At 35.8% G+C, this 25426-nt stretch overlaps 1 protein-coding gene across 1 annotated transcript; it reads right to left on the reverse strand.

Annotated features, from left to right (window-relative positions):
- Window positions 1-5283: 5283 nt before the first annotated feature.
- LOC141617045 (uncharacterized) lies at window positions 5284-11911 on the reverse strand. Its single transcript, XM_074434215.1, has 6 exons — window positions 11439-11911; window positions 9526-10618; window positions 7420-7644; window positions 6369-7160; window positions 5981-6314; window positions 5284-5726 (listed from the first exon to the last, which is right to left on the reverse strand). The coding sequence occupies exons 1-6, from the start codon at window positions 11909-11911 to the stop codon at window positions 5284-5286; spliced, it is 3360 nt and encodes a 1119-aa protein (XP_074290316.1).
- Window positions 11912-25426: the final 13515 nt, after the last annotated feature.

The raw sequence follows: 25426 nt of genomic DNA on the forward strand, positions 1-25426 counted from the left end.
AATATTTCGCTTTAGAAAGGAAGAGTGGTGAGATTTGAACCCCTAATCTCTTAATTACACTGCCTCTGATACTATGTGAAAAACCATCTCAAACAAAACCTGAAGATAGTTATTATTAATAAGGTCTTATCAATGATCTTATATTTTAACAGTAAATCATGTAATCTCATAAAGTAATGTATTGGAGGTGCACCTAACCATGCATTCATATATATGGAGAAATACTTACGTCCTCCCGGAGCCCGGAGGACGTCCTTCCTACATCTAAATGAGGATTTTACAGTATTTAATTCTCATTTGGATCCTCCTTTGAGTATAGGGAGGACGTCTTCCGAAAGAACGCAAGTATTTTCCGCATATATGATACTCCTATAAGAGTTATCTTTTTTTTTTTTTTTTTTTTTTTTTTTTTTTTTACTTCAGAGGAAAAAACTTTATAGTTATGAGTTATCAGTCGAAAAATGAGGACCCTTTTGATCATACATGATATCCGATATCGTCAAGTATCATCGAACCACAAATTCTAAAACTAAAATGGCATCCTACCTCCCGCGTGATGGGGACAACCTTGATTCATACTCGGACAACTTTAATTCATACGAAAAACTATAAATACTAGCTTAACTAGACAAAATGGACTCAAATTTACTGTAATAAACATAGAGATCACACATACATAATTACATATACGTATACATATGATATGGGATTATACCGATAATAATTTATTTACGAGATTTAGATAGTACATAGTTACCTTAAAGGCGGCAAAATGAACTCAAATTCAGGTTAACAACAAAATTGATAGACCTTCTATAATGAAAACAAGTACTCCGTATACAACAAATAAGCTTACTAATGACCGGACCCTTCTCTACTAGGCCCAGAAGCTAATGTATGCATCCGATCTCTCATAAAGAACCAGGCTTGAGCACGGCTCCATTGAGTCGGACGAGAAGCCAAAGAAGCCGGACTTACACCAATATCTAACTTATTATCGGTCCCTTGCTTACCAAGTCTTCTATAGTTATTAGACTTGTCACCCTTATATGCCACGACTATTATACCGCGATTTTCATGACTAGTAGCAAGCAACATCAACATTGCCAAAATAGATACAGAATAAATGGACGTAAATCTACTCGACTCCATCAATCTATATATAGTTTTTTTTATGGCTCAAAACTATAAGCAAATAAAATGTACGTCCTAAGTGACTTATATATATGGGACTAAAGCTTGTTCATGATAATTTTTTGCTCAATTTTTTAACTTTTTGATTTGTTTGTTCATTTCTACCAACTACTCATTTAATTTTACACATGGATATCCACTGTTTCCCAGTTTGCAACAATTGATCTTCTTTATGTAACTTCATTGTTTTGTGACGACTTGATTTGCTCAGACATCGTGTGTCTTTGCACAATAATTTGTCTCCCATTTTTTCTTTTACGGCTACATATACGATATGTTACTACCACACCAATAGCGACACCTAAACTTATTTGCATTGAGCAGTAGCTACCTACACATAGAGGTTCAATCTTTAAACAAAAGCTCTTTAAATCTTTTATATATTTCCTTTTTAGGTTTAATGATGTCATGACGGTGTCCGTATTTATCGGGAGAAATGAGCACTGATGTCGATCTTCTTTGTTCACCTTCATTCGTGACAGTGTTAATAGATGAAATAATATAAATAATTTACAATTATCTTTTATTTCCCGATACTTTAGCCAAAAGTATAGATAACTTATGAAGTTGACCTAATTAGCTTGAATTGGGGAAAATAAACCTAGATAGCGAAATAACCATCTAGTAAGAGAAACAAGCTAAATAAAACTGTTGTATATATATATATAGATATATAAAAGAGAGTTTTTTCGAGCGATTCTAGAGCGTCCACATCATCAAAAATTAATTTAGGAAAGTTTTGTAAATAATATTTTCCACATAAAAAATAAAGTGGAGAATCTTTTAATTATTATAATATCTATATTTCCTATTTTATATTCATGAGAAGTTTCTAATTTTTATATAAAAACTTTGACATTTCATCTGGCAAAAAAATGTTGTTATAAAAATTATGAAAATAATATAATTAAATTTGTGGTAAAAAATGCTTTCATTAGAGTATAGATTTCATATGATTTGCACATACGAGTGTTAAACATGGTGTACTTCTTTTAATATGTTATATGTCCCACATTGAAAAACAATGTTAGTGTGGTGATTATAATACGTATAAATTATATAATTGTCCCACATCGAAAGATTAACATAAGGTGGCTGATCGTATAATTATAAATAGAAGTCATCATTGGAACCTATATACCAATCAAAAACCTTTTGAGTCTCTTAAGTATTGTTTTGGAGAACTCTTAAGAGTTTATATCATTATCTTCACAATATGTTATATACATATTTTTTCTATCTTATGTATTATATTCAAGTGATGTTTATAATCTTTATATTAAAACTTATACATCTCATTTGCCAAAAAAGTATTATAAAAAAAACGTGCGAATATTAATAAATAGTACTCCCTCCATTCAAGACCAAATACAACATTTTCATTTACACACTTGCCAAGACACAAATTACAACGTAAATATCTTTAAATTTACATTATAAAAAATTTAAAGTTTCATATTCTCATTGTACTTTATAGGTGAATCAAATAAGATCCCACATGACCATATTTTGTCTTACATATTGCAAGGAATCATAAAGATTCTATTTGTTCATGAATAGTGTAAAAAAAGGAATGTTGTATTTGGTCTTGAATCGAGGGAGTATAGTATTTGCTCATTATTATTAACCTGGGTTAGATGTCGAATTATGTGCGAAAAAGATGGTGTATTTCTAAGTATGTTATTTGTCCCACATTGAAAAATATGCTGGTGTGGTGAATATATTACGTATAAATAATATAATTGTCCCACATCGAAAGTTTAGCATAAGGTGGTTGATCATATGATTATAAATAGAAGGCATCCTTAGAACCTAAATACCAACCCAAAACCTTCTGAGTCTCTTAAGCATTGTCTTGGAGAGCTCTTAAGAGTTTATATCATTAACTCCACGATATGATATATATATTTTTTATATTATGTCCAAGTGATGTTTATAATTTTTATATAAAAACTTATACATCTCATTTAGCAAAAAAGTAACATAATTTTTTTTTTTGAAAAATTATATAATTACGATAAGAAGTTAAAAAAAATGTACTATACGAATATTATTAATAAATAGTAGTTCTATAGTATTTCCTATAGTATTTGCTTATTATTATTAAACTGGGTTAGATGTAGAATTAGGTGTGAAAAAGATGGTGTATTTCTAAGTATATTGTTTGTCCCACATTGGAAAATAATGTAGGTGTGGTAAATATACTACATATAAATAGTTGAATTGTCCCACATTAGAAGATTATCATGAGGTGAGGTATCACATAATTATAAATATGAGTCATAACTTAGGGGTATCAACCCAAAATCTTTTAAATCGCTTAAAAATTATCTTAGAGAGTTCTTATAAGAGTTTCTATTAACGGCAAACCTTAGTTACAACAATACCATACAAATATTAATCACGTAGATATTTATAAAAGCGATTATATATTACTATATTAGTGATATTATAATGTTTATTTTAAGACAATCGATAGTATAATAACTTTATTTAAGACAAAGTCATAATTAAAAAATAAAATGGGTGCTAAATATACATAAATTCGTTTGTGTCATATAATGATAATCTCTACACTAAAATAGAAAACTTATGAATTATAATACAATCAAGTGTTGCATAAAAAGATCTTGAATCCACAAACAAATCAATAATGAGCTTTTTTTACTTTGATAAATAGTAGAACTAAATCTTTTTAACTTTCAAATATAGGTAATTATTATGCCTCATTACATTTGAGTAACTAAAATACATCATAATTTTTAACCATTAATCAAAATCGCACCAGGAAAAGGAAATCTTTTGCATTTGTTTATACATTCTATTGCTCCCTCAATTATATCTTAAAAGTCGTGTTAGGAAAAAAAATGTAATTTAAATCATACTCCCTCTGTTTTTTTTTAATTGTCATTCTCACTTTTCGAGACACTCACTTCTCTCTTCAATATCTCTCAAAATATATGACTAAATATGTTGAAATGTATACTCATATTAAAGCTCTATTCGTAAGGAATTTTATGGTGTAATTTTTATAATTTTTCGACCAATATATTTTTGTATAAATTGAATTCAAAGGCTCGCCTCGTAAATTGAAAACGTCAATTATTTTAGAACGGAGGAAGTATCATTTGTACATATTTTAATTATGACAAAAAAATGGAAAAAAACGTACGAATATAAATAGATAGTATAATATATTCTCATTATTAAATCGGGTTGGATATCGAAATAGGTGCAAAAAAGATGGTGTACTTTTTCGTGTGTTATTTGTCCCACATTGAAAAATAATGTAGGTGTGGTAAATATACTACTAAATAGTTGAATTATCCCACATCAGAAAATTATCATAAGCTGGGGTGATCTTAAAAATTAATTTAGGAAAGTATTATAAATAATATTTTTTGATGTAAAAAATAAAGTGGAGAATCTTTTAATTATTATAAAATTTATTTTCTATGTTATATTCAAGTGATGTTTCTAATTTTTATATAAAAAATTTTACATTTCATTTGGCAAAAAAATATCATTAAGAAAATTAAGAAAATAACATAATTTGATTCGTGGTAAAAATGATATCATTAGCGTATAGATTTCATATAATTTGTACATATATAAAATTGTGTACTTTTTAGTATGTTATATGTCCCACATTGAAAAATAATGGAGGATTATATAAAAATAATAGAATTGTTCCACATCGAAAGATTAACAACATAAGATGTAGTGGTCTTATGATTATAAATATGAGGCATCCTTGGAACTTAGGTATCAACCTAACATCTTTTGCGTCTCTTAAATAAGATGTTTTGACTTTTGATCATATCTAAATAAATGATTAGAGATAAGATGTAAATATTAAGACCTTATAACCAATTTTTTTAAACTAAGTTAATTAACCCGTTGCAACGCACGGGCATCCAAACTAGTTATTCATTAAGTTAGAGTAATGAGTTGTCCAAGGTATTTATATACAAAGTTGTTGTAACAACTAACATAACAAACTACCAGCTATTATATTCCAATACTCCCCCGTCAAGCTTGAATGGCATCCGGAAAATGCAATCCAAGCTTGATGGAAAGGAATTTATATTATACAACCCCTAAGGGTTTTGTCATCAAATCTGCAAGTTGCAAATCAGTTCTAACATGCTTGGGTACTAAAAATTCTTCTTGTAACTTGTCACGCACATAATGACAATCGATACTCAAGTGCTTGGTGCGTTCATGAAACACAGGATTCTGAGCTATGTGCTTAGCATCCCTGTTATCACAGAAAAGGGTGATTGACATAAGAACATGAATCTTCAAATTCTTTAGTAAAGCAGCCAACCAAACCATTTCAGAAGCAGTATAGGACATGCTTCGATACTCAGACTCTGTTGTACTCTTGCTCACGGTACGTTGCTTCTTTGTTTTCCAAGATACCAAAGAGTTGCCTAATAAGATGTAATAACCACTCAAAGATTTGCAAGTGAATGCACACTGACCCCAATCCGCATCACTATAGGCTGTCAATGAAAGATCAGATGCTACTACATAAAAAAGGCCCACATTCACAGTCTATTTTAGATATCTAAGCACATGAAGTGCAGCTTGCATGTGTGGCACCCTTAGTTGAGAAATAAGCTGACTTAAGTGTTGGACAGAATAGGAGATATCTGGCCTCGTTAAATTGAGGTACAAGAATCTGCCAATTAATCTTCTATATTGATCAGGATGTTCAAGTAACTCCGCTTCATCAAGACTCAGTTTAAGCCTCTTTGCATGGGAAAATCAACACCAGTACAGTTTTCCATCCCGACATCTTTTAGTATATCAGTTATGTATTTTCTTTGGTTTAGAAGTGTTCCAGTATCATTGCTGGCCACCTCCAGTCCAAGAAAATATCTTAGATGGCCTAGATCTTTGATAGAAAAAGCCTTATCCAAGTTAGACTTGATATTGGCTATGTCTTGCTCATTGTCTCCTGTGAGAAGAACATCATCTACATATAACACAACAACAGTAAAACTCTTAGTGGTCTCATTATCTTTAGTAAAAAGAGAGTAATCTTCCCTGGATTGAACAAAGCCTTGTTGTTTAAGAAACTTTGTCAATTCCACATTCCACTGTCTAGAGGCCTGTTTAAGACCATATAGAGACCTCTTTAGGCAACAAACTTGTCCTGTTTATGCCTTAAAATACCCTTCTAGAGGTTTCATATAGACTTCTTCTTCTAGAAAGCCGTATAGGAAGGCATTATTAATATCCAATTGATGGATAGGCCAACCTCTAGCTGCTGCTACTGCAATCACAGTCCTTACTGTAGTGAATTTAGCCACTGGTGAAAAGGTGTGTTTGTAATCTTCGTCCTTGACTTGATTGAATCCCTTTGCAACCAACCTAGCTTTAAATCTTTCAACACTCCCATCAGCCCTATACTTAACTTTATAGACCCACTTGCAACCTATAGCCTTTTTACCAGGAGGAAGAGTAGTTAACTCCCAAGTACTATTATGGTCAAGTGCATCAAGCTCTTGTTGCATAGCCTGAAGCCACCTCGGGTCAGTAGCTGTCAGTCTATAGGTGAGTGGTTCAGGTTCAGCAAGCACATTTGTTAAAGAGGCAATGTATGAAGGAGAAAAATCAGATAAATCCTTCAATACTTTAGAATGGAAGGAGTGAGACGAGAAAGCCGTAGCACTGGCTGACTCAGTGGTAGTAGAAGTAGCTAACTCATTAGCAGGCTCAGTGGTAGTAATGGCATTCTGGCCTTTCTGACCTGGAAGTGTAATTGGTATTTGGAAATTTTTTAGTCTGGTAGATAACTGTCTAGGTCTAACAGACTTCCTGATTTGAAAATTGTTATTGGTATTTGGTATATGTGATGTAGTATTTTCTTGTGTAACATTATCATTATGGGAGTCGGTACAAGAATTATGATAAGACTCTGAATTATTAGTGTCTTGATGAGGACCAGGAGACAACTGAGTAGGAGAGTATATCAGCAGGTGATGTAATGGAGTGAGAAGAGGGAATAAATGTAAAAGTATATGTCTTGTAAGGAAAAGAAAATTTCTGAAATTGCACATCTCTGCTAACAAAGAGCTTATAATGCTGTAAATCATATAGGATATATCCCTTTTGTACAAAAGGATATCCAAGAAACAAACACTTTCTAGCCCTAGGATCAAACTTATCCCTGTGTGCAATTGGCTGGCTAGCATAACAGGTACACTAAAAAACCCTTAGTTCATCATAAGTAGGTGGCTTCGTGCAAAGCAATAACTCAAAAGGAGTTTTACAGCCAATTGTCACAGTTGGCATCTTGTTAATAAGATATGTAGAAGCCATGATACAATGACCCGAAAACCTTTTTGTAAGATTAACATGTATTTTAAGAGCACGAGCTGAATCTAAAAGATGTTTATGTTTTCTCTCCACACGACCATTGACACGGCTGTCGCAACCCTATCAAAAATAAAACCAACTGGCTCTAACTTATGCAGCAGAGGTAAGTCGGGTATCGTATCCACAGGGAGGCAGTCACTATTTACTCGTTATTCATTCTGTCTATGGTCACAATTGGGGGTATTTTGATTTGATTTCTAAACTAAAAGCAATAAAAGTAAAAACAGGGCAAAAGTGGAAGGGATTGAGAGGAAATATAAAAAGAGATACTAGGATGTCGGTTCACCATGATATCACACAAATCAACTAAAAGTAGGTCAGTCGGTCTGATGTGATAAAGGTAGTGGAAAGGTCATCTCGATCCGCTATTCGCCCTAAAATACTACTAACTTAGCTCTCGCCCTCATTAGTGTAGTCTATTGTTCATAGTAGGTCTATTCATTCCAATCTCTCGATCTAGGTCTGAATTTAACCAGTTTAATTATTTCAGTTGTATGCATTCAACCTAATAATTACAGTTATATTGCTAATGAATCAATTCTCACAACAAAACCTCCTAAACCAAATTATCGCATCATTGCTATACTATCATGGCTCCCCTAATCCTAGCATTAGAGAAATTAGCTATGCATAATGGTAAATAAAGTAAGAACAAAAGATAAAGAAATAATAAAAAACATGATAAAAAGAGATGTGCAAAAGGGAAATAACATGAAAGAGAGAGAAGAAATTACAAGAGTTCGGATCCGGAAAGGGAAGAGCAACGTCGAATAGAATAAGAAACAGAGGAAAAAGTTGTATAAAAGATGATAAAACCTAATTAAGTCTCTCCTATTTATAGGAGAGATATTTATTTTCCTAAGATACGATGACAAGATATTAAAATCTTGCGTCAGATAGAAAAGTACTTGATCGAGGACATTAAAACTCCTCGATCGAGTAACTCCTAGCAAAAACCTCTCGATCGAGGACATTAGGTACTCGATCGAACACTATCAAAAAGGCACCATTCGATCGAGGACATTAGGTACTCGATCGAGCACTATAGTACTCGATCGAGTGATTTCCAGCGCACAATTCCTGCTTCGCGCACTGAACGTCAAATGGCTGCCATTTCTTTGTTACTTAGGAAAACAGAGTATTTTTGGTGGCGTTGGAAAGCTAACAGGACAAGCTTTCATTTCCAATTTGAATTACTTCAATATAAGTTGTAGAACTTTAGATATGGCTCCTCAAAGTAGGCACTAGTAATTTGAAGCTCTTATTTTGCTCGTCTAGCTACCTTACTTCTATGCGCATTACAAAATAGTAGTTTCTAAGCTCCGACTCAACTCATCTCCTAAATGCATGCATAGAGACATGCTCTAAGCTTGATTATGCTCCTCTCCGGTTCATACCTTCAAATAATACAAGACAAACCAAAGTAGACAATTTCGGGGGACATTTGTAGCTAAACACTACACAATATGCATAGAAATGCATGCAAATAAGGCTTATAAAGACTATATAAAATGCACGCATCAACCATTTTGTTGTGGCCTTCCCACAATACTTTTTTGATGGACAATACCCCTTTCCTTAAATAATATATCACAAATATCTTGGACAAATTCAGTTCCATTGTCACTTCTAAACACCTTAACAGTTTTACCATACTGATTTTGTACATAGGCTAGAAAATTACTCAATAAACCTGGAACTTGACCTTTATTATGGAATAAAAATGTCCAAGTAGCTCTAGAGTAATCATCGAATAGTTAAAAAATATTTAGCACCGGATATAGATGGTATTTTGTAAGGTCCTCATATATCTAAATGTACTAAATCAAATAAATGTGTTGCTCTAGATGAACTTCTTTGAAAAGGCAACTTGTGATGCTTAGATAAAACACAAGTTTCACAAAACAAGTCTTTTATTGAAGAGGAAGGAAAATCAATTACATGCTTTAATTTGTCATATGAAATATGTCCTAATCTAGCATGTAAAAGATCAACACCTAAAGAGTGTTTACAAGCTTGCACATGTGCATTACAAGTCTTAGCATTAAAGCTATTAGCAGAAACACCATGTGAAGGTATTGGACTTGCAAGAGCAGCATGAACATGTGAAGCAATTTTATTCTTGAGTGCAGAAGCAAAAGAAGACTTGAAAATGTAAAGATCTTGAACTCTAGTCCCTTGTCCAATGATGACCTTACTGGAAAGGTTCTGGAAAAGGCAGTGTTGTGGATAAAAAATCACACATAATTTAGTGTTCTCAATTATTCTACCAACAGATAAAAGATTTTGCTTAAAATCTAGGACTAAGAGAACATTTTTTAGAGTAATTGAGGCAGAAAGATACACAGTTCCTGTCATCTTAACAGTTTTAATAGTACCATCAGGTAAACCAATGAGTAATGGTTTAGGCAAGTGCTTAATATCATGTAATATATCTTTGTTGGATGTCATGTGATCACTTGCATCTGTGTCTATTATCCACTGGCTGTTAATGCAAGTACTATTAACTGAATATGCAGTAGAGTCAGTAGTAACATCTGCAAAGTTAGCAGAATGAGATAGAGAAGATTTATCAGAAATAGCCTGAAGAACACTTTTAGTGACAAGACTGATAATACCATCCACCATTGCTGAATCAAAACTCATAGGAGTAGCTTGGTCAGGAGCAGCAGGTTGTTCATTAAGTGGAGTAACAGCTTCGTAATTAGAAGTCCCAATGATATCCACATTGTTTGCTCCCCTGTGGTAAACATTAGAACCTGTGTGGTAAGTCATAGGAGGACCTTTGCCTTTAGATTTGCTCTTGGCTTTCTTGTAGGAGCGACAGATGCCAATGATATGCCTCTTCGTGCCACAGTATGCACAGGTCTGAAGTTGATAGCACTCAGAAATAGCGTGACCAACTCTATTGCAATGATCACAGATCTTCTTAGGTGGAGTGGCAGAATCACCGTCAACTTTAGCTTTCTTGAAGGGAGGCTGTTTATGTGAACTAGCCCTATCAGTAGCATAGGCATGAGCTTCAGCTAGAACACTAACAACATCAGTGATTTGCTTCTGTCGCTCAAACTTCTAAAGCTGCCCCAAGACTCTGTTGATAGGAGGAAGTGGATCCAAGGATAAAATGTTGGTGTGAACATTGTCATAGCCACTATTCAGGCCCATGAAGAATTGAATGAGTTTGCTCTTGTTATTCGTGTCAAGTATTCTTTTGAGCAGGTTACAACTGCAGGCATCCATAGCACCACAATTACAGTATGGAGTAGGGTCAAGATTGTCCAAATCTTCCCAACTGCTCTTCAGCTTAGGGATGTCAATTTCACCCGCATCCATCAAAACCCGATCCACCCGATCCTAAAAGATGGATGAAAACCCGATTTAAATGGATGGTGGATGGATGACGGATGAAACGGATGTGGATGACGGATGGGTTGGATGAAGAAATTCCACCCGCCATCCACCCGCCATCCATCCATCACCCGATTTTATTATTTTTTATTTAATTTTTTTTACATATAACACATTATTAAGATATAAAATATTTAAATTTTCATATTTTTCTACTCTCAATATAAATATTTTGTAAGCCTACCCACTAGAAAGTTAAACTAAATTAATTATCTAACTTTATTTTTGTAGAGAAAAAAAAATCATCATTTTTTTAAACTTGAAATTATAAATGCACAACACCCGTTTATCACCCGATCCACCCGTTTCATCCATGGATGATGGATGGATGGATGACGGATGATATGTTTCACGGATGACGGACGGGTTGGATGAGATTTTAAAAAGACGGATGGATGACGGATGAGGCTTCACCCGACCCGAACTCGATCCATTGACATCCCTACTTCAGCTTGCTATAGTATTCAACCAGCAGAGAATTATCTTGTTTAACAGCAGTTAAATCTGGCTTGATCTGATAAATCTCGATGGCATTAGGTTGACCATACCTATCTAGTAACTCACCCCACAATTCCTTAGTACTCTTCACATACGTCAAGCTTTCTTTAATCTCTTTGATGAGTGCATATTGAATCCATTTCGTGACTAAAATATCACATCTGACCCACTGACGATATGTGCAAGTAGTTATAGCATGTTTCTTGTATGAGCCATCAATAAAAACCTCCTTATTCTTAGCAGATAATGCCATGTAAACATCTCTTTTCCTGTTTAGGAATCCAGTTCCATCAAATTCATATCCAATAATTTTCAGATATGGTTGATCAGTAGAACTAACATATAAAGGATCATCATAGAATTCATATGATTTTGCATGAGACTGAGACGGAGTAGAATTTTCAGTGCTAGAATCAGGCATGTTGAGCGAATTAACAAGATTAAGCGAACTTTCGAGTAGACTTTGAGGAATGTGAACAGAAACAACACGAATAGATGCTAATTATGCGAAGAATTACAACCAATTTACAAGTAATAAACTCAGAAAGCAAGTAATCAACGCAAGAGGAAAGATCAAATCCTCAAATCGAAGAACCGCAAAGAGAATAGCGAAGAATAATCGCGAAGAAACCACGAAGAATAATGGTGAGAACAATCGAACGAAGATTTGATATAGCGGAAGCGATTGATAAACCTCAGGATCGTCAATAGATGAAGAAGATTGCAGGAGAAAGCAAGAATCTTCAATAATTTCTGGCGATTGATACCATATAAAGTTGACCTAATTAGCTTGAATTGGGGAAAATAAACCTAGACAGAGAAATAACCATCTAGTAAGAGAAACAAGCTAAATAAAACTGTTGTATTATTATTCATTAAGTTAGAGTAATGAGTTGTCCAAGGTATTTATATACAAAGTTGTTGTAACAACTAACATAATAAACTACCAGCTATTATATTCCAATATAACTATTGACCATAACTGATACAATTATTTATTGTAGTCCTTTCGACAACCAAAGTAACATTTACTTTTTAATAGTCAAAACTTCGAAAACTTTGACCAAGAATATCGATAAAATTATGAATCTTCGAAAGATAAAACATATATACATTGATTTGTTATGAAAAAGTCTTTCGTAATATTTTTTATAAAAAAAAAATCATGTATATATATGAAGAAAAATACGGTCAAAGTAGCGCCTCGAAAACCACCCAAAAGTAAGTCTAAGAGAGAAAAAAAAAAGTTCAGTTCCTATAAGTTCAGTTCAGTTCAGTTCTTATAAGTTCAATTTATCTCCTATAAGTTCAGTTTAGTTCAGCTCTTATAAGTTCAGTTCAGTTTCTATAAGTTCAGTTTAGAAAAGTTCATACAACTTATATCCCCCGTGAAAGAATGTTAGAGCATTTTAATTATCGACATTCGTCATTGAGAATGAAAGTTGAAATGTCAATGTGGAAGGTGCTAAAAGTTATGCCTCAAATTGTCACCTAAGTAACAAATATCCATTATTGTTTCTACTTTCACACTTCATAATTTTATAAGGATGCACACTCTTTGAATACCTATTGCACAATATGACTTGAACATTCAAGAGACAAGAGATTCATGCATGTTTGAAATAACGAAGTGTAAGGAGGCTATGTACATACAAGGTACAAAATAACGGAAATGGATCCTCTCCATTTCCTTTCTCTCCATTTCCTCTCACAATATCTTTAAATAATAATTTTACCTTTTACTCCTATTTTTCCTTTATTTTTTTGCGTAAATTTAGAACCGTTAGATGTTATCAAAATACGATCCGAACCATTTATAAGAACTTGCCTCTCCATTTCTTTTTAGGAAATGGAGAGAAAACGGACACCAAAATAACATAGTAAAAGACAATTGTCGAGGCAATGAATTTGATGATGTCAATGAAAATGAAAACGAAGATGAAAGTGCAGGATGATAATATGGAAATAGATGTTTAGAAAAAAAATGTAATATGTGATTATTTTTTACTGTAATGTATTATAGTAATTGTAATAAAAAAATTAATTTATTTATATAAAGCGAAATTAAGTTTAACACTTCAGCTTCTATAAGTTAAGTTAAGTTAAGTTCATCTCCTATATATTCAGTTCAGCTTAATTCAGCTCCTATAAGTTCAGTTTAGTTCTTAAAAATCCAAAAAACCAGGGCCTAAATAGTCAATTTTGGCCGCTTACATAAATTTGTCACGTTTAGTATTAAATTGTCTCGTAAGGAAGAAGATTGTAGATAAGGTACATAGCAAGTTAGCATTACTGATTACACAAATTCTCATTGTAGACGGACATTATTCATCTAAATCTGAAGACGGATAGTGTTCTTCTCACAAAATGAGAGTGGACAGTGCAAGTGGGTGGGAAATGGATACCCCCACTTGCCCTCCCAATTACATTTTATAAAAGGGTCACTATCCATCTTCACCTTTAGACGGATAGTGGCCGTCTACAATAAGACGGATTGTACTGATTATGATCTTTAACTTTAAAGTTAGAGCATTAGAGGCGGTACAAATCTTTATTTGATTATGTTGTTAAATTATCTCTTAATTTTGTTCTAAAGGGTGCACATATATGGATGATTTTTGGAGTATTAAGGCCAGTTCACATAATCATATCCATCCAAGTTGTATATATTCACCAACGGGAAGCTATAAATTAAAAAAAGCACATCCGTGAAGAAATATATCCAAATAGTGGTTTGAGTTTCTTGGAATGACATTGATAAGCTTGTTAGAAAATTTATTTGGATATTATATGGTGTATTTTTGAGGTTTTTCGTTTTCAATATTGTATTCCTCCTTTTTTTAATTCTATACTATACTCCTAAACTTTGTACTTATTTCTTTATCACGACCTCGTTTAACTCTCCACTAAATTTATCACTATTAAATAGCCGTACTTTGACATTTATTCTGATTCATTAATGTTGTATCACCATTCTATATGAGAAACATCACAAATCACTTTTTATAAACACAAACTAGTATTACAAACATCTGTTATGATTCATAATAGAAGCTCCAACGGCTAGCTTCTCCTCCAACGGCTCCCATATCTCATTCTATGGCAATTATCTTCCTTGCCTTCTTTACAATATTTCTAGCTGTTACATTTGATTTAGTTTCCGTAAATATAGGATAGCTCTTGCATATATATAAAGTGTATAGGAAGGCTTTATAAATCACAATTTATATATATCAATTACATAATCTTTCCAATTCTCTATTCTAATATGGTATCAGCTGGGTCAAATATCATATAATTTCTTTTTTTCTTCAATTGTCCTGTTTCTTTCTTCAGGTATAACTGACGATGATATAACATCAAATCTAAATCAAATGACAGAATCTAGAGTTATACCTAATTCTGTTATAACCCCGGGACTGGATTCAGGGGGAACGACGCTTGGACCTCAATCATTCGAAGAAGACAAACCAAGTTCAGATGATAATGTGCCTCCAGTCTCTAATAAATGGGGATATAAGAACTCTCACCCAATGGAGACTATTCTTGGTAGTTTGAATGAAGAGGTTCGAACTCGTAGAAAGCTAAACAACTTTTTTGTTCATTTTACTCTTTTCTTTCTACCATTGAGCCAACAAATATCAAAGAAGCGCTTGCCGAACCAGACTGGATTATTGCAATGCAAGAGGAGCTTCAACAATTTGAACGGAACAAAGTTTGGCACTTGGTTCAAAGGCCAAAAGAAAGAACTGTTATTGGTACTAGATGGGTGTTCATAAACAAGTTGGACGACTCGGGAGTTATTGTACGAAACAAAGCCAGGCTAGTTGTACAAGGTTACAATCAACAAGAAGGAATTGACTATGATAAAACCTTTGCTCCCGTGGCCAGACTTTAGGCTATTAGACTGTTAATAGCCGTCGCAGCTCACAAAGGAATGAAACTATTTCAAATGGACGTTAAGACAACTTTCCTTAATGGTTATTTAAATGAGGAAGTCTTTGTGGAGCAACCCCCAGGGTTTCTGGATAGCCAGTTCCAAAACCATGTTTTTAAATTAGACAAAGCGTTATATGGTTTGAAACAAGCTCCCAGAGCTTGGTACGACAGATTATCAAAATTCTTACTTGAAAGTGATTTTAAAAGAGGATCTGTCGACAAGACTTTATTCTTAAAATCTGAGGATTCTAACTTATTAGTTGTTCAAATTTATGTTGACGATTTTATTTTTGGTTCAACTAATAATCGTTTGTGCAAGTATTTTTCAGAATTAATGACTTCTGAATTTGAGATGAGCATGATGGGAGAACTTAAGTTCTTCCTAGGACTTCAAATCCAACATACTAGTGAAGGGATTATGATGCACCAACAAAAATACATCAAGGAATTACTTCGGAAATTCGGAATGGAAAACTCTCATTCAATGCCCACTCCGATGCCTACTGAAAAGAAGTTAACATTAGACGAAGACGGGAAGTTGGTCGATGAGACAACTTATCGAGGTATGATTGGTTCACTTCTTTATTTAACTGCAAGTCGTCCTAATATTATGTTTAGCGTATGTGTATGTGCTCGATTTCAATCGTGCCCTAAAGAGTCACATATGAAAGCAGTTAAAAGAATCTTGAGGTATTTAATTGGAACATCCAAATTATATCCGTGGTATCCTCTCCAGTGTAATTTTGATCTCATAGGGTATTCAGATGCAGATTATGCAGGTTGTTCACTTGATAGAAAAAGTACTTCTGGCATAGCCACGTTTGTTGGACCATGTATCATAACATGGGGGTCAAAGAAGCAAAATTCCGTTGTATTATCTACTGTTGAAGCCAAATACATTGCTGCTAGATTGGTATGTTCACAACTTTTATGGCTTAAGCAACAACTATGTGATTATGGTATTAATGTTGGGTGTATTCCCATTTTATGTGACAACACGAGTGCTATAATTATTGCTAAGAACCCAGCACAACACTCACGTACTAAGCATATAGACATTAGACACCATTTTCTACGTGACCATGTAGATAAGGGCAACATAAGAATAGAATTTTGTAGCACAGAAAAACAATGGGCAGATATTTTTACCAAAGCATTGGCTAGAGAACGTTTTGAGATTTTACGGTTGGAAATGTAACACCCCCATACTCCAAGTGCCTTACCAGGACCACCTAAAGCATGGGAATGCTATCATCTCAGTTACCCGAGGCAATGAATATCAAATAGACCATAAAAAAACGTACTTTAATAAAATAGTTTAAGTGAATACATCAAAACCCAAAAACTGTAAAGTATGATACAACCGTTCCAAAACCAAAACTAACTAATGTAAACACAATGTTCGATTTAACAGTGGAAGACTTCTAATAGACTCGTGGTGACACATGCCCAACTATCCCTTGCGCATCCAAATCATACCTGCTCAATAACTGCTCACCACCCCCGAATGGATCACCATAGTTTTCAAAACATTTAAACGGGGCCAGTACTGATTACACAAAACAACACAACTGAAAACAATATACAATCCAAACCAATCAACCATTCTCCATCACAACTCCACACACCTGACTACACACTAAAGTGTGTAATCCTGCCAGAATCTTCATCGCAACAAGTATTCCACACCGCCAGTGGGGGACCGCAGCCGTTCCCAACTAAGCCCCGCTCATCTCATCCGAGCAATAAACCCAAGTTCCTAAATGTGCACATACCTTCTGTGGCGGGTTCCACAGAAGGCGAATCAAGGGCGTGAAGCCACTCCCGCAAGTGACTCCACTCAGCCGAGGACGCACCTCGCAAACCACAGACAATTATACAACAACCACATTATACAATCAACAATCACCAATTCCAAATCCGATATGATATAAACCAACAACAACGATTAATCATCAACAAAGCCATGTAAACAATACTAAGTAGGGAAACCCTACCTGGAATAGCAATTACAAGACCGTCACAGCAGCTAATCAGTAATTTTCCTCAACGATTCCTCCTCCTATAACACATATTCATACAATCATCGCCCAAACAACGTAATACACTCAAAACCCCCAAATCTACCCAATTAGGGTTTTAACCAAACTCAATGAAACATAATAAAAATTATACAAGAAGCTTACCCTTGACACGACGATCTCTACGGCGTAAAGAACAAGACAATCCGACGATCCTAGCCCTTGGGATTTTCTAACAACGCGATGAGGGAGAACTACGTAACTTCTTTTTCTTTTGAAAGGTTTTAGAAAGGTGAAAAAGTGATTAGGGAAGATGACGAAAACCTTTTATATTAATCACGCGTTATTAACAAAACCCGGCTAAAATAACCTGTAAGACTCACTTACTCGATCGAGTAAGTGACTTACTCGATCGAGTGCCACACGTACTCAATCGAGTACCCATCAGGCAGACTATTGTTTCATATAAAAACATACTTATACGACAGAGTAAGCCCCACTCGATAGAGTACCCATAGACATAGAAAACCGTAGTATTACAGGAAATTGGTTTAATTGGTGGCAACTAAACTTGTCACAAATATTTTATTATCCTTGTGACTGACTAGATTTGATGAGATTGTATGACTGTGTCCGTATTTCTCGTTTCAAGTATATTTATGTTAATTGTCATATTATATTATGAGAATATTCCGTTTGCTAGTATTATATATTTTGTGTCTTATTACGAACCATATTTTCGGTCATAATTTTCCTTATTCTCTTGTATTTGGCCGAAAATCCTATCACTCTTATCTATCAAAATCCTTACCATATCTTAACCATGTGATTTACCTACCTAAAAGATTTACCCTATATTATGTTTATATGTTTTTTTAAAAAAGGGGAATCTTTCTTTACCCACTTGCACACGCCACCTAACCCTTATCCTACACTTACCATATCTCTAAAATTTTACTCCTTTTAATACCCCCCAACTGCCTCACGTCTCAATCATCATCATAACTCTCCATAATCTTTCTTCTCCTCAAAACTCTCAAACACTCAACCTCTCAAACCTTCATCACCATGACCCTCAAACCAAAAACCTGTTTTCATACACCAACCACTCGGTCATACCATAAGACCGAGACCTCAAAACCCACATGCAATCCCTCCAATCAACCCGAAAACACTCCTTCACCTCCATCAAACCCAAAACCGACTAATCCCGAACATAACCGGGAGGATACGAGAGTCGAGGGAAAGCGTCGCAAGCTCAATAAGGGAAATAAAAAGATGGTAGTGACAGAGGATTCGGAGGAAAATTTGGAAGTGGTGATGAGTCAAGACGGTCATAAGAGAACCTTGTTTAAGGAACATATGCCGAATGCTACGATGGTTGGGTTGGACAAGCTTCGTCTTACCAAGCTTGAGAGACAACGAATTAATAGTGTCTCTCGATATCACATTCATGGAGGACGGTCCTACTCACCTGCTTGGTACGGAAAAATCGAGGCTCTAAGGTTCTTCAAGAAATTCTTGCAATTTCAAGAATGGAGCAAGATAAGTGCTTTGACCGGTCCGATATATTCGATTGAGGTAATTCAGTTTTGTGCTTTGGTGTGTTGCATGCGATTGTTAATAGGTCGGAGATGACAATCTCCATTGATGATTTATGTACTCTGTTTTCGGTCCCTGGTGATGGGATGAAAATTAATCCGAGTGCGGAATGGGGAGATGTGTCGGGTGAGGAGAAGCTTTTAATCAAGAAGTCTTTTGATGATAGTGCTACCGGTACTAGTAACATGCTTGCGGGTCCTTTCTCGCCAAAGAATAATTTTTTCTTGAATTTTACGTGGAATACGGTGGTTCCGTGCCATGGTGGTCGTGACAAGCTTTCGAGTTATAAGAGGGTGCTCGTGCATCGGTGGTTGGAAGAACAAAAGGTGAATCTCTCTTTGCTTGTTTTTAATCGTATTATTCAAACGAGTATCCAAGTTACCGAGGACAAGTTCTACACTACTTTGGACTTGCCCTATGGTGTTTGGATATCTCGGTTATTAGAGCATAAGGGAGTTATTTGTCCGGAAAGTTATGGTGTCGTGGTCAAGGATGAAATGAATGATTCGGTTTTATAGATGATGAAAATAGGCGCAATAGGGCCGGATTTGGTGTTCTTGTCGAAAGGGGTTACATAGGATAAATCATCCGATGTTGTTGTGGCCTTGGAGAAGAAGATGGACTCGTTTATGACGAGTATGGATGCTAAGATGGATGTTCAAACCAAGTTGTTGGAACAATTGGTTTCGGCTATGGCTAAGGAACGGGTTGTGGCTCCTATGGATTTGGGTCGTGGTTATGACGAGGTTCTAGCTCGATTGAATGAGTTAGGGGAGCGTCTCACGGTTGTGGAAAGGGTTCCTTATTCATGCATGCATGAGGCTATTTGCCAATCCACTTCGTTGGCCAACTTGTGTAGTCAAGGAGGAGCGGTGATGCTAGCGGGACGAAACATGAGAGCCGAGATAGGGCAAATCTTTGAGGCTACTAATGCCTTGTCTATGAAGGTGCTCAATTTCGATCGGTGTCTCATGGCCCAAGCAACTCAAGTGGGCTCGTGTCTTGATCGTCTTACCTCACTTGAGGTTTGTACCCGTCCTGGTTATGTGAACCCCCACCGTGTCAACCACAACATTCCCTAGACCGTTCTTATCATTGCCTTGATTTTTATTTTGCTTCTTAGACGTTTATTTTGGATAATTGTCTAATTCGGCCCATTTTGGCACTTTCTCTGTTTTCGGCCCATAGGCATAAAACAACTCGGTTTGTATTTGACATATCATATGATGCATGCTTATTGTAGGTTACTTTCTTGTTTTCTAATATGAGTTTTCATGCTTATTTCTTGTCTCGGTCGATATCACCCTACCATTTTTTTTATTTTTTATTTTATTTTTTTTGGTGGAATGTGAGTATGTATTATATATATCATAAAAAGATTGAGTACATGCAGTCAAATTGATGCGATCCCGCTAAGTGTTCACAAATTAAGATGTGGTCGTTGGGTCACGGTCGAATCAAAACACAATTTATAGCTTCACAAACAACTCTACAATTAGTAAAGAGGCAAGTAAAGGTCGGATCCCAAGGGACGGGAGTTGAAATGAGATTTCTATTGCAACTAGTGGTGTCTAAGGGGTGTCACAAATTGGGTTGATGTAGAAGGTTACTAAACTAAAATAGCAATGAAAATAAACAAGCAAGATGAATTAAAGGGGTGTAAACAATTGATTAAAGGCACTAGGGTGTCATGGGATCATAGGGGAATCATGGGATATGATCATACAAACATGTTCTCAAATTATAAGCAAGCAATTATTGTTGTGATGGATTGAGTTGGGTTATATCTTACAATCCTAGGAAAGTTTGGGTCCCGAGCCGAATCGATCAGATTGTACAACACCTACAAGTCGACTTAATCTTCCCTCTTGAACAACATGCATGGTCTAATGAGACTCGAGTTGGGTTATGTCTTACAAGTCTCATTGAAAAGATAAGAGATGATAGTAAATGCAAGGATTCATAGGCTTAGCATTTCATCAAATATAACATGTGCATGAGTTGAGATCAAAACAAGCAAGCAAATAAAACATGAAAGCATATTAATTTAAGCATGAATCATTCCCCATGTTGGTTTCCCCAATCACCCATTAACCCTAGCTAAGAGACTACTCACTCATTATCATGTTGATCATGCTAGCAAGGTTGTCAATCATACCAACAATATGAAACATGATGAATAAATGAAAGTAATTAACAATAATTAAAAAGGGATTAAGAGATTATACCTACTAATGATTCCAATAATAAAGCAAAGATAAAAGAAGTACTTGAATGCTTGATTGAGAGGTTGTCAATCTCTCAACAATAACCCAAATAATCTTCAATTACCCAAAATAAAGGATGAACAAAAGAGAGATTAAAGAACTAAAACTTGGATTAAAACTTGATTAATACTTGATTACAATATTAAAGAGAGATTTGATTGATATTTACTATACTAATTATTGATAAGAAGAACATGCCCCTCTAATTAGACTAATGGGGTATTTATAGTGGAAATTAGGGAGGATGCATTAGGGTTAACTAAGGGCTAAACTAGTAATTACACTTTTTAGATTGAGCAAGGAGGAGCCGGTATTTTTCGAGAGAAGGGCTTCTTTCTTCGTAGCTTGGAGAAGACAATCCGTGCTGTGCTGGAATCCGGGCGGAATAGGGTCGGGACGGGCGGATTCTGGCGTTGGAATCCGAGCGGATTCAGGGGAATCCGGACGGATTGAGGAGGTGGAATCCGAGCGGATTAAGGCAAAGCCGCTCGGATTGTGTTGCTGCGGGACGGACGGATTGGTGACAATCCGCTCGGATTGTCAGTCAGCAACAAATCTTCTTCTTTTCTTCCCTTTTCTTCATAAATTCCTTGGGGATTTCCTCGGGGACTCAAGGATCCTTTCTCAACTTTGCTCTTCTACTATAATATGTACAAAGGCCTTCTAATCTTGTCTCTCCTTGATGCTTGGTCATTGAATTCGATCAATTTAGTCTCGTTTTGCCATGAAAATGCAAGATTCTTACTCCTTTCCTACCAAGGGATCAAAATCTCAAATAATATGCAAAACAAAGAACTAAAGATAAGAAATGACCCAAATAGGCACTAAAAAGCATGGGAACAAGGCTAATTCGGGGACTAAATATGCGCCAATTATGGTCACATCAAATATCCCCAAACCGAACCTTTGCTCGTCCCGAGTAAAGAGGTGACAAAGACTAGGACCAATACTAACCTATCCTAATAATATAGCCGATATGAGACAATTAGCGGGTCTCACTCCGCCCCTTCAACTCACAACAAGACAACCATGAGGTAGGATGCCTTCTTGCAAGGCAAGGTGGGTCTTGCCAAAATGGCGACACATCCAAACATTAAGCACATAAAATCACATAAAGGATGCATCTACAAAAAGAATAGCCACTCCCTCATCAAGTGGCGGAAATTATCTACAAGGGAAGCAATTCAAGGGTACACACTCCTTCATAGATGCAATTTCTTCAAACTACTAAGCCTAGAAGGATACCAATAAATCACCTCCAAATTGTGTCAAGCTAGGGTACTTTTGTCCTCAATCGTTAAATGCTTTTGTCAAGAGTAGACTCCCTATGGTGTTAGAAACACTGGAGGATCGCGGAATTCCCCCTCTTGCCTAGACAAGAAGAAGGGTCGTCCCCTCTCTACCATGCACAAAAATGGATAAGATGGAAAAGGGATCAATAGATATTTGAGTTTCACTTTGGGAGTTTGCTTTTGTTTTTGTTTTTCCCCCCAATTTCTTGTGGCATATAACATTTGAGAACACTTTCTTTTGCCATTTCTTTTTGATTTTTGGCTTTTCAACACTTGACAATTTTTCAACTTTTTGCATTTTCTTTTGAACATTTCCAAAGTCACCCCAATTAGTAACGAGGGTGCCTTGTATTTGAAGCTTAGGAGTTCTATTTTTTTGCTCCTCTTTTCATTTGATGCATTTTTGCAAACTTTCTTTCACTTTTCATTTCATTGAACTCAAATTGGTTTCTTTTTGTGCCCATTCTCTTTTGTTGACAAAAATATGGTAGAACATGGATGAATGATGGTTGCATGGTTTCAAGGGTCACCTTGGAATAAACGGTAGCCAAGGAGTTATCACACCACAAGGTACTCTTGACTAGGCCTTAATCCATGGGTCAAAGGATACTAGCATAACACATCCTAGGGTGTTTTACAAGTATTCTAACAAGCAAAGTCTTAAGAACAAAAGGCATCTACTAGGGCCTATATACACTTGTCAAGCTTCCCAAGTAGACGGTTTCACAAAATTTTTCTAACATGCAAACTACATGCCATGATGCAACTAACATATATACGTCCTAATGCATATGATTCTATCAACTAATATGCCAAATAAACTAAATGCAAGTCCTAAGTTCACGTTGTTTTTACCGCATCAATCAAAATAAAGCCACATAGTCATTAACATAAAGAAGAAAAAGGAGATTGGAAAGATCATACCATGCGGTCTTCAATATCCTCATGTCTCGGATGTGGCGTAGTCAATCAATGTGAAAAAGGATAGAACAAACGCAATATATACAAGACAATATATACAAGACTTCAAAAGGAAATAAACATGTTTTTGGGTTTTGGATTTTCAAATTTTTATGATTTTTGAGATTTTTCAATTTTTTTTTTGGGTTTTTTGAATAAAAGTTAAATGTTAGAATTCCCATCCCCACACTAATATGGGCATTGTCCTCAATGGCCAAAATGATGGAAATTATGCAAAGATGATGCATGATTTCTATACTAAATGCAATCTACACTAAGCTACACTACATGATGTATGGTTTTTTTTATGACGGAGAGGATAATTTAGATTACCTCCCGTTGTGTATGCATTAACTTCCCCAAACCGAGTGAGACACTATTGCTAATGTCCAAGGATGGGTGTAGTTCATGCACACACTATGCTATGCATGAAACTAATTTGTCATTTTGGATTTTGAAAATGGGAACAATAGAATGAGAACACCTCAATGGTACCGAGGCGTGAGTCCTCTAATGGTGCTAGGACTACTCCAACAATGATCAAAATTATATAAAATACAAGGAGACAAGACACAAACTTCTTTTCATGAAATATTGAAAGATAAAGAGAAGAGATGAGAAAACTTCACTTGAACTTAGGTGGGTGCCTCTTGCCCGCTCCACCTAGTGATGAAGTAGTCTTCTAGACATCGGCATCATCTCCCTCTATATCGCTATCCCAAATATCCTTTGAAGCATAACTCAAACTTGGATCCATGAATTCGTCTTCCTCACTCTCAAGCTTCACCGTGTCACCACCACAAGAATTGCCACTCTCCTCCCCTTGGCGACCGTTCGCCCCTTCATTAGCCTTCTCCGAGTTGGGGAAAAGCAAATCCATTTGAGCCCATGAGGGAAAAGCTCCTTCCTCACTAATCCGTCCTTTTTGAGCCATCTCATGGTATTGGGGGTAAAGAGCATAGTAAGTGTCCACGGAGGTCTCATATTGACGGTAGTGTAAGTCTTGCAAAATTCCCGTGACAAAGTCGTCACGGGGGAGGATGAAGGGATTTGGATGGTTATATGGTTGGTAGGGAAAGGGGTAGGGAGGCACTTTTATCTTCTCATTTTGGGTTTGTTGTTCTTGTTGTTGCGGTGGTGGGTTTTGAGGTGGCGGAGCTTGCTTTGTTTGACTTGGGATGAGGTAGGAGGGTATTGGGGACAAGTTTCCTCTTCTTGGGGAGATCCGTGGTAGATCGGTCATCGGGAGATAGATCGGATCGCTCCCTTTTGTCAACCACTTTATCCGCTTATCGACCCCCTCAAGGGTTATCCAATGGTGTTGGACGACAAGGAGATCTTCATTAATTCTCGTGCTCCCCGTAAGTGGAGTGTACTCATTGTTCTCATTGAACCTTGGGTTGAAGTGCTTTGCAAGTCTAGTTATAAGTCCTCCGTTCACTATGTGCTTCATTCCATCATCATCCCCATTTCTAAACTTTGCCCATTTCTCTAGCAAAACTAGAGGTGCATTGAAGTGATACCCATCTCTCCCTTGAATGTTGAGGTATGATTCCATAAACACAAGGTCTAATTGGTTCACGATGGCCGGATCTCGGCGGGCGAAGAGAGTACCCGAAAGAAATCGATATGTAAGCCTCAAGATCGGGTTTTGGATATGAAAAGCAAGACACTCCTTGGTAAGAATGAAATCCCGGCCCGTCATGGCCCTCCACAAAGGTGCAACACTATACTTTTTGGGTTTCGATGTTCGGGTTGGCGAAACATCAAGTCCAAACACATTGGCGAACTCTACAAGGGTCATCATCCTAGAAACATTCTCCAACCTAAACTCTATGCATATCACTTTGTTCAA

Source organism: Silene latifolia, chromosome X, assembly GCF_048544455.1.
Source record: "Silene latifolia isolate original U9 population chromosome X, ASM4854445v1, whole genome shotgun sequence".
NCBI classification, from domain to species: Eukaryota; Viridiplantae; Streptophyta; class Magnoliopsida; order Caryophyllales; family Caryophyllaceae; genus Silene; species Silene latifolia.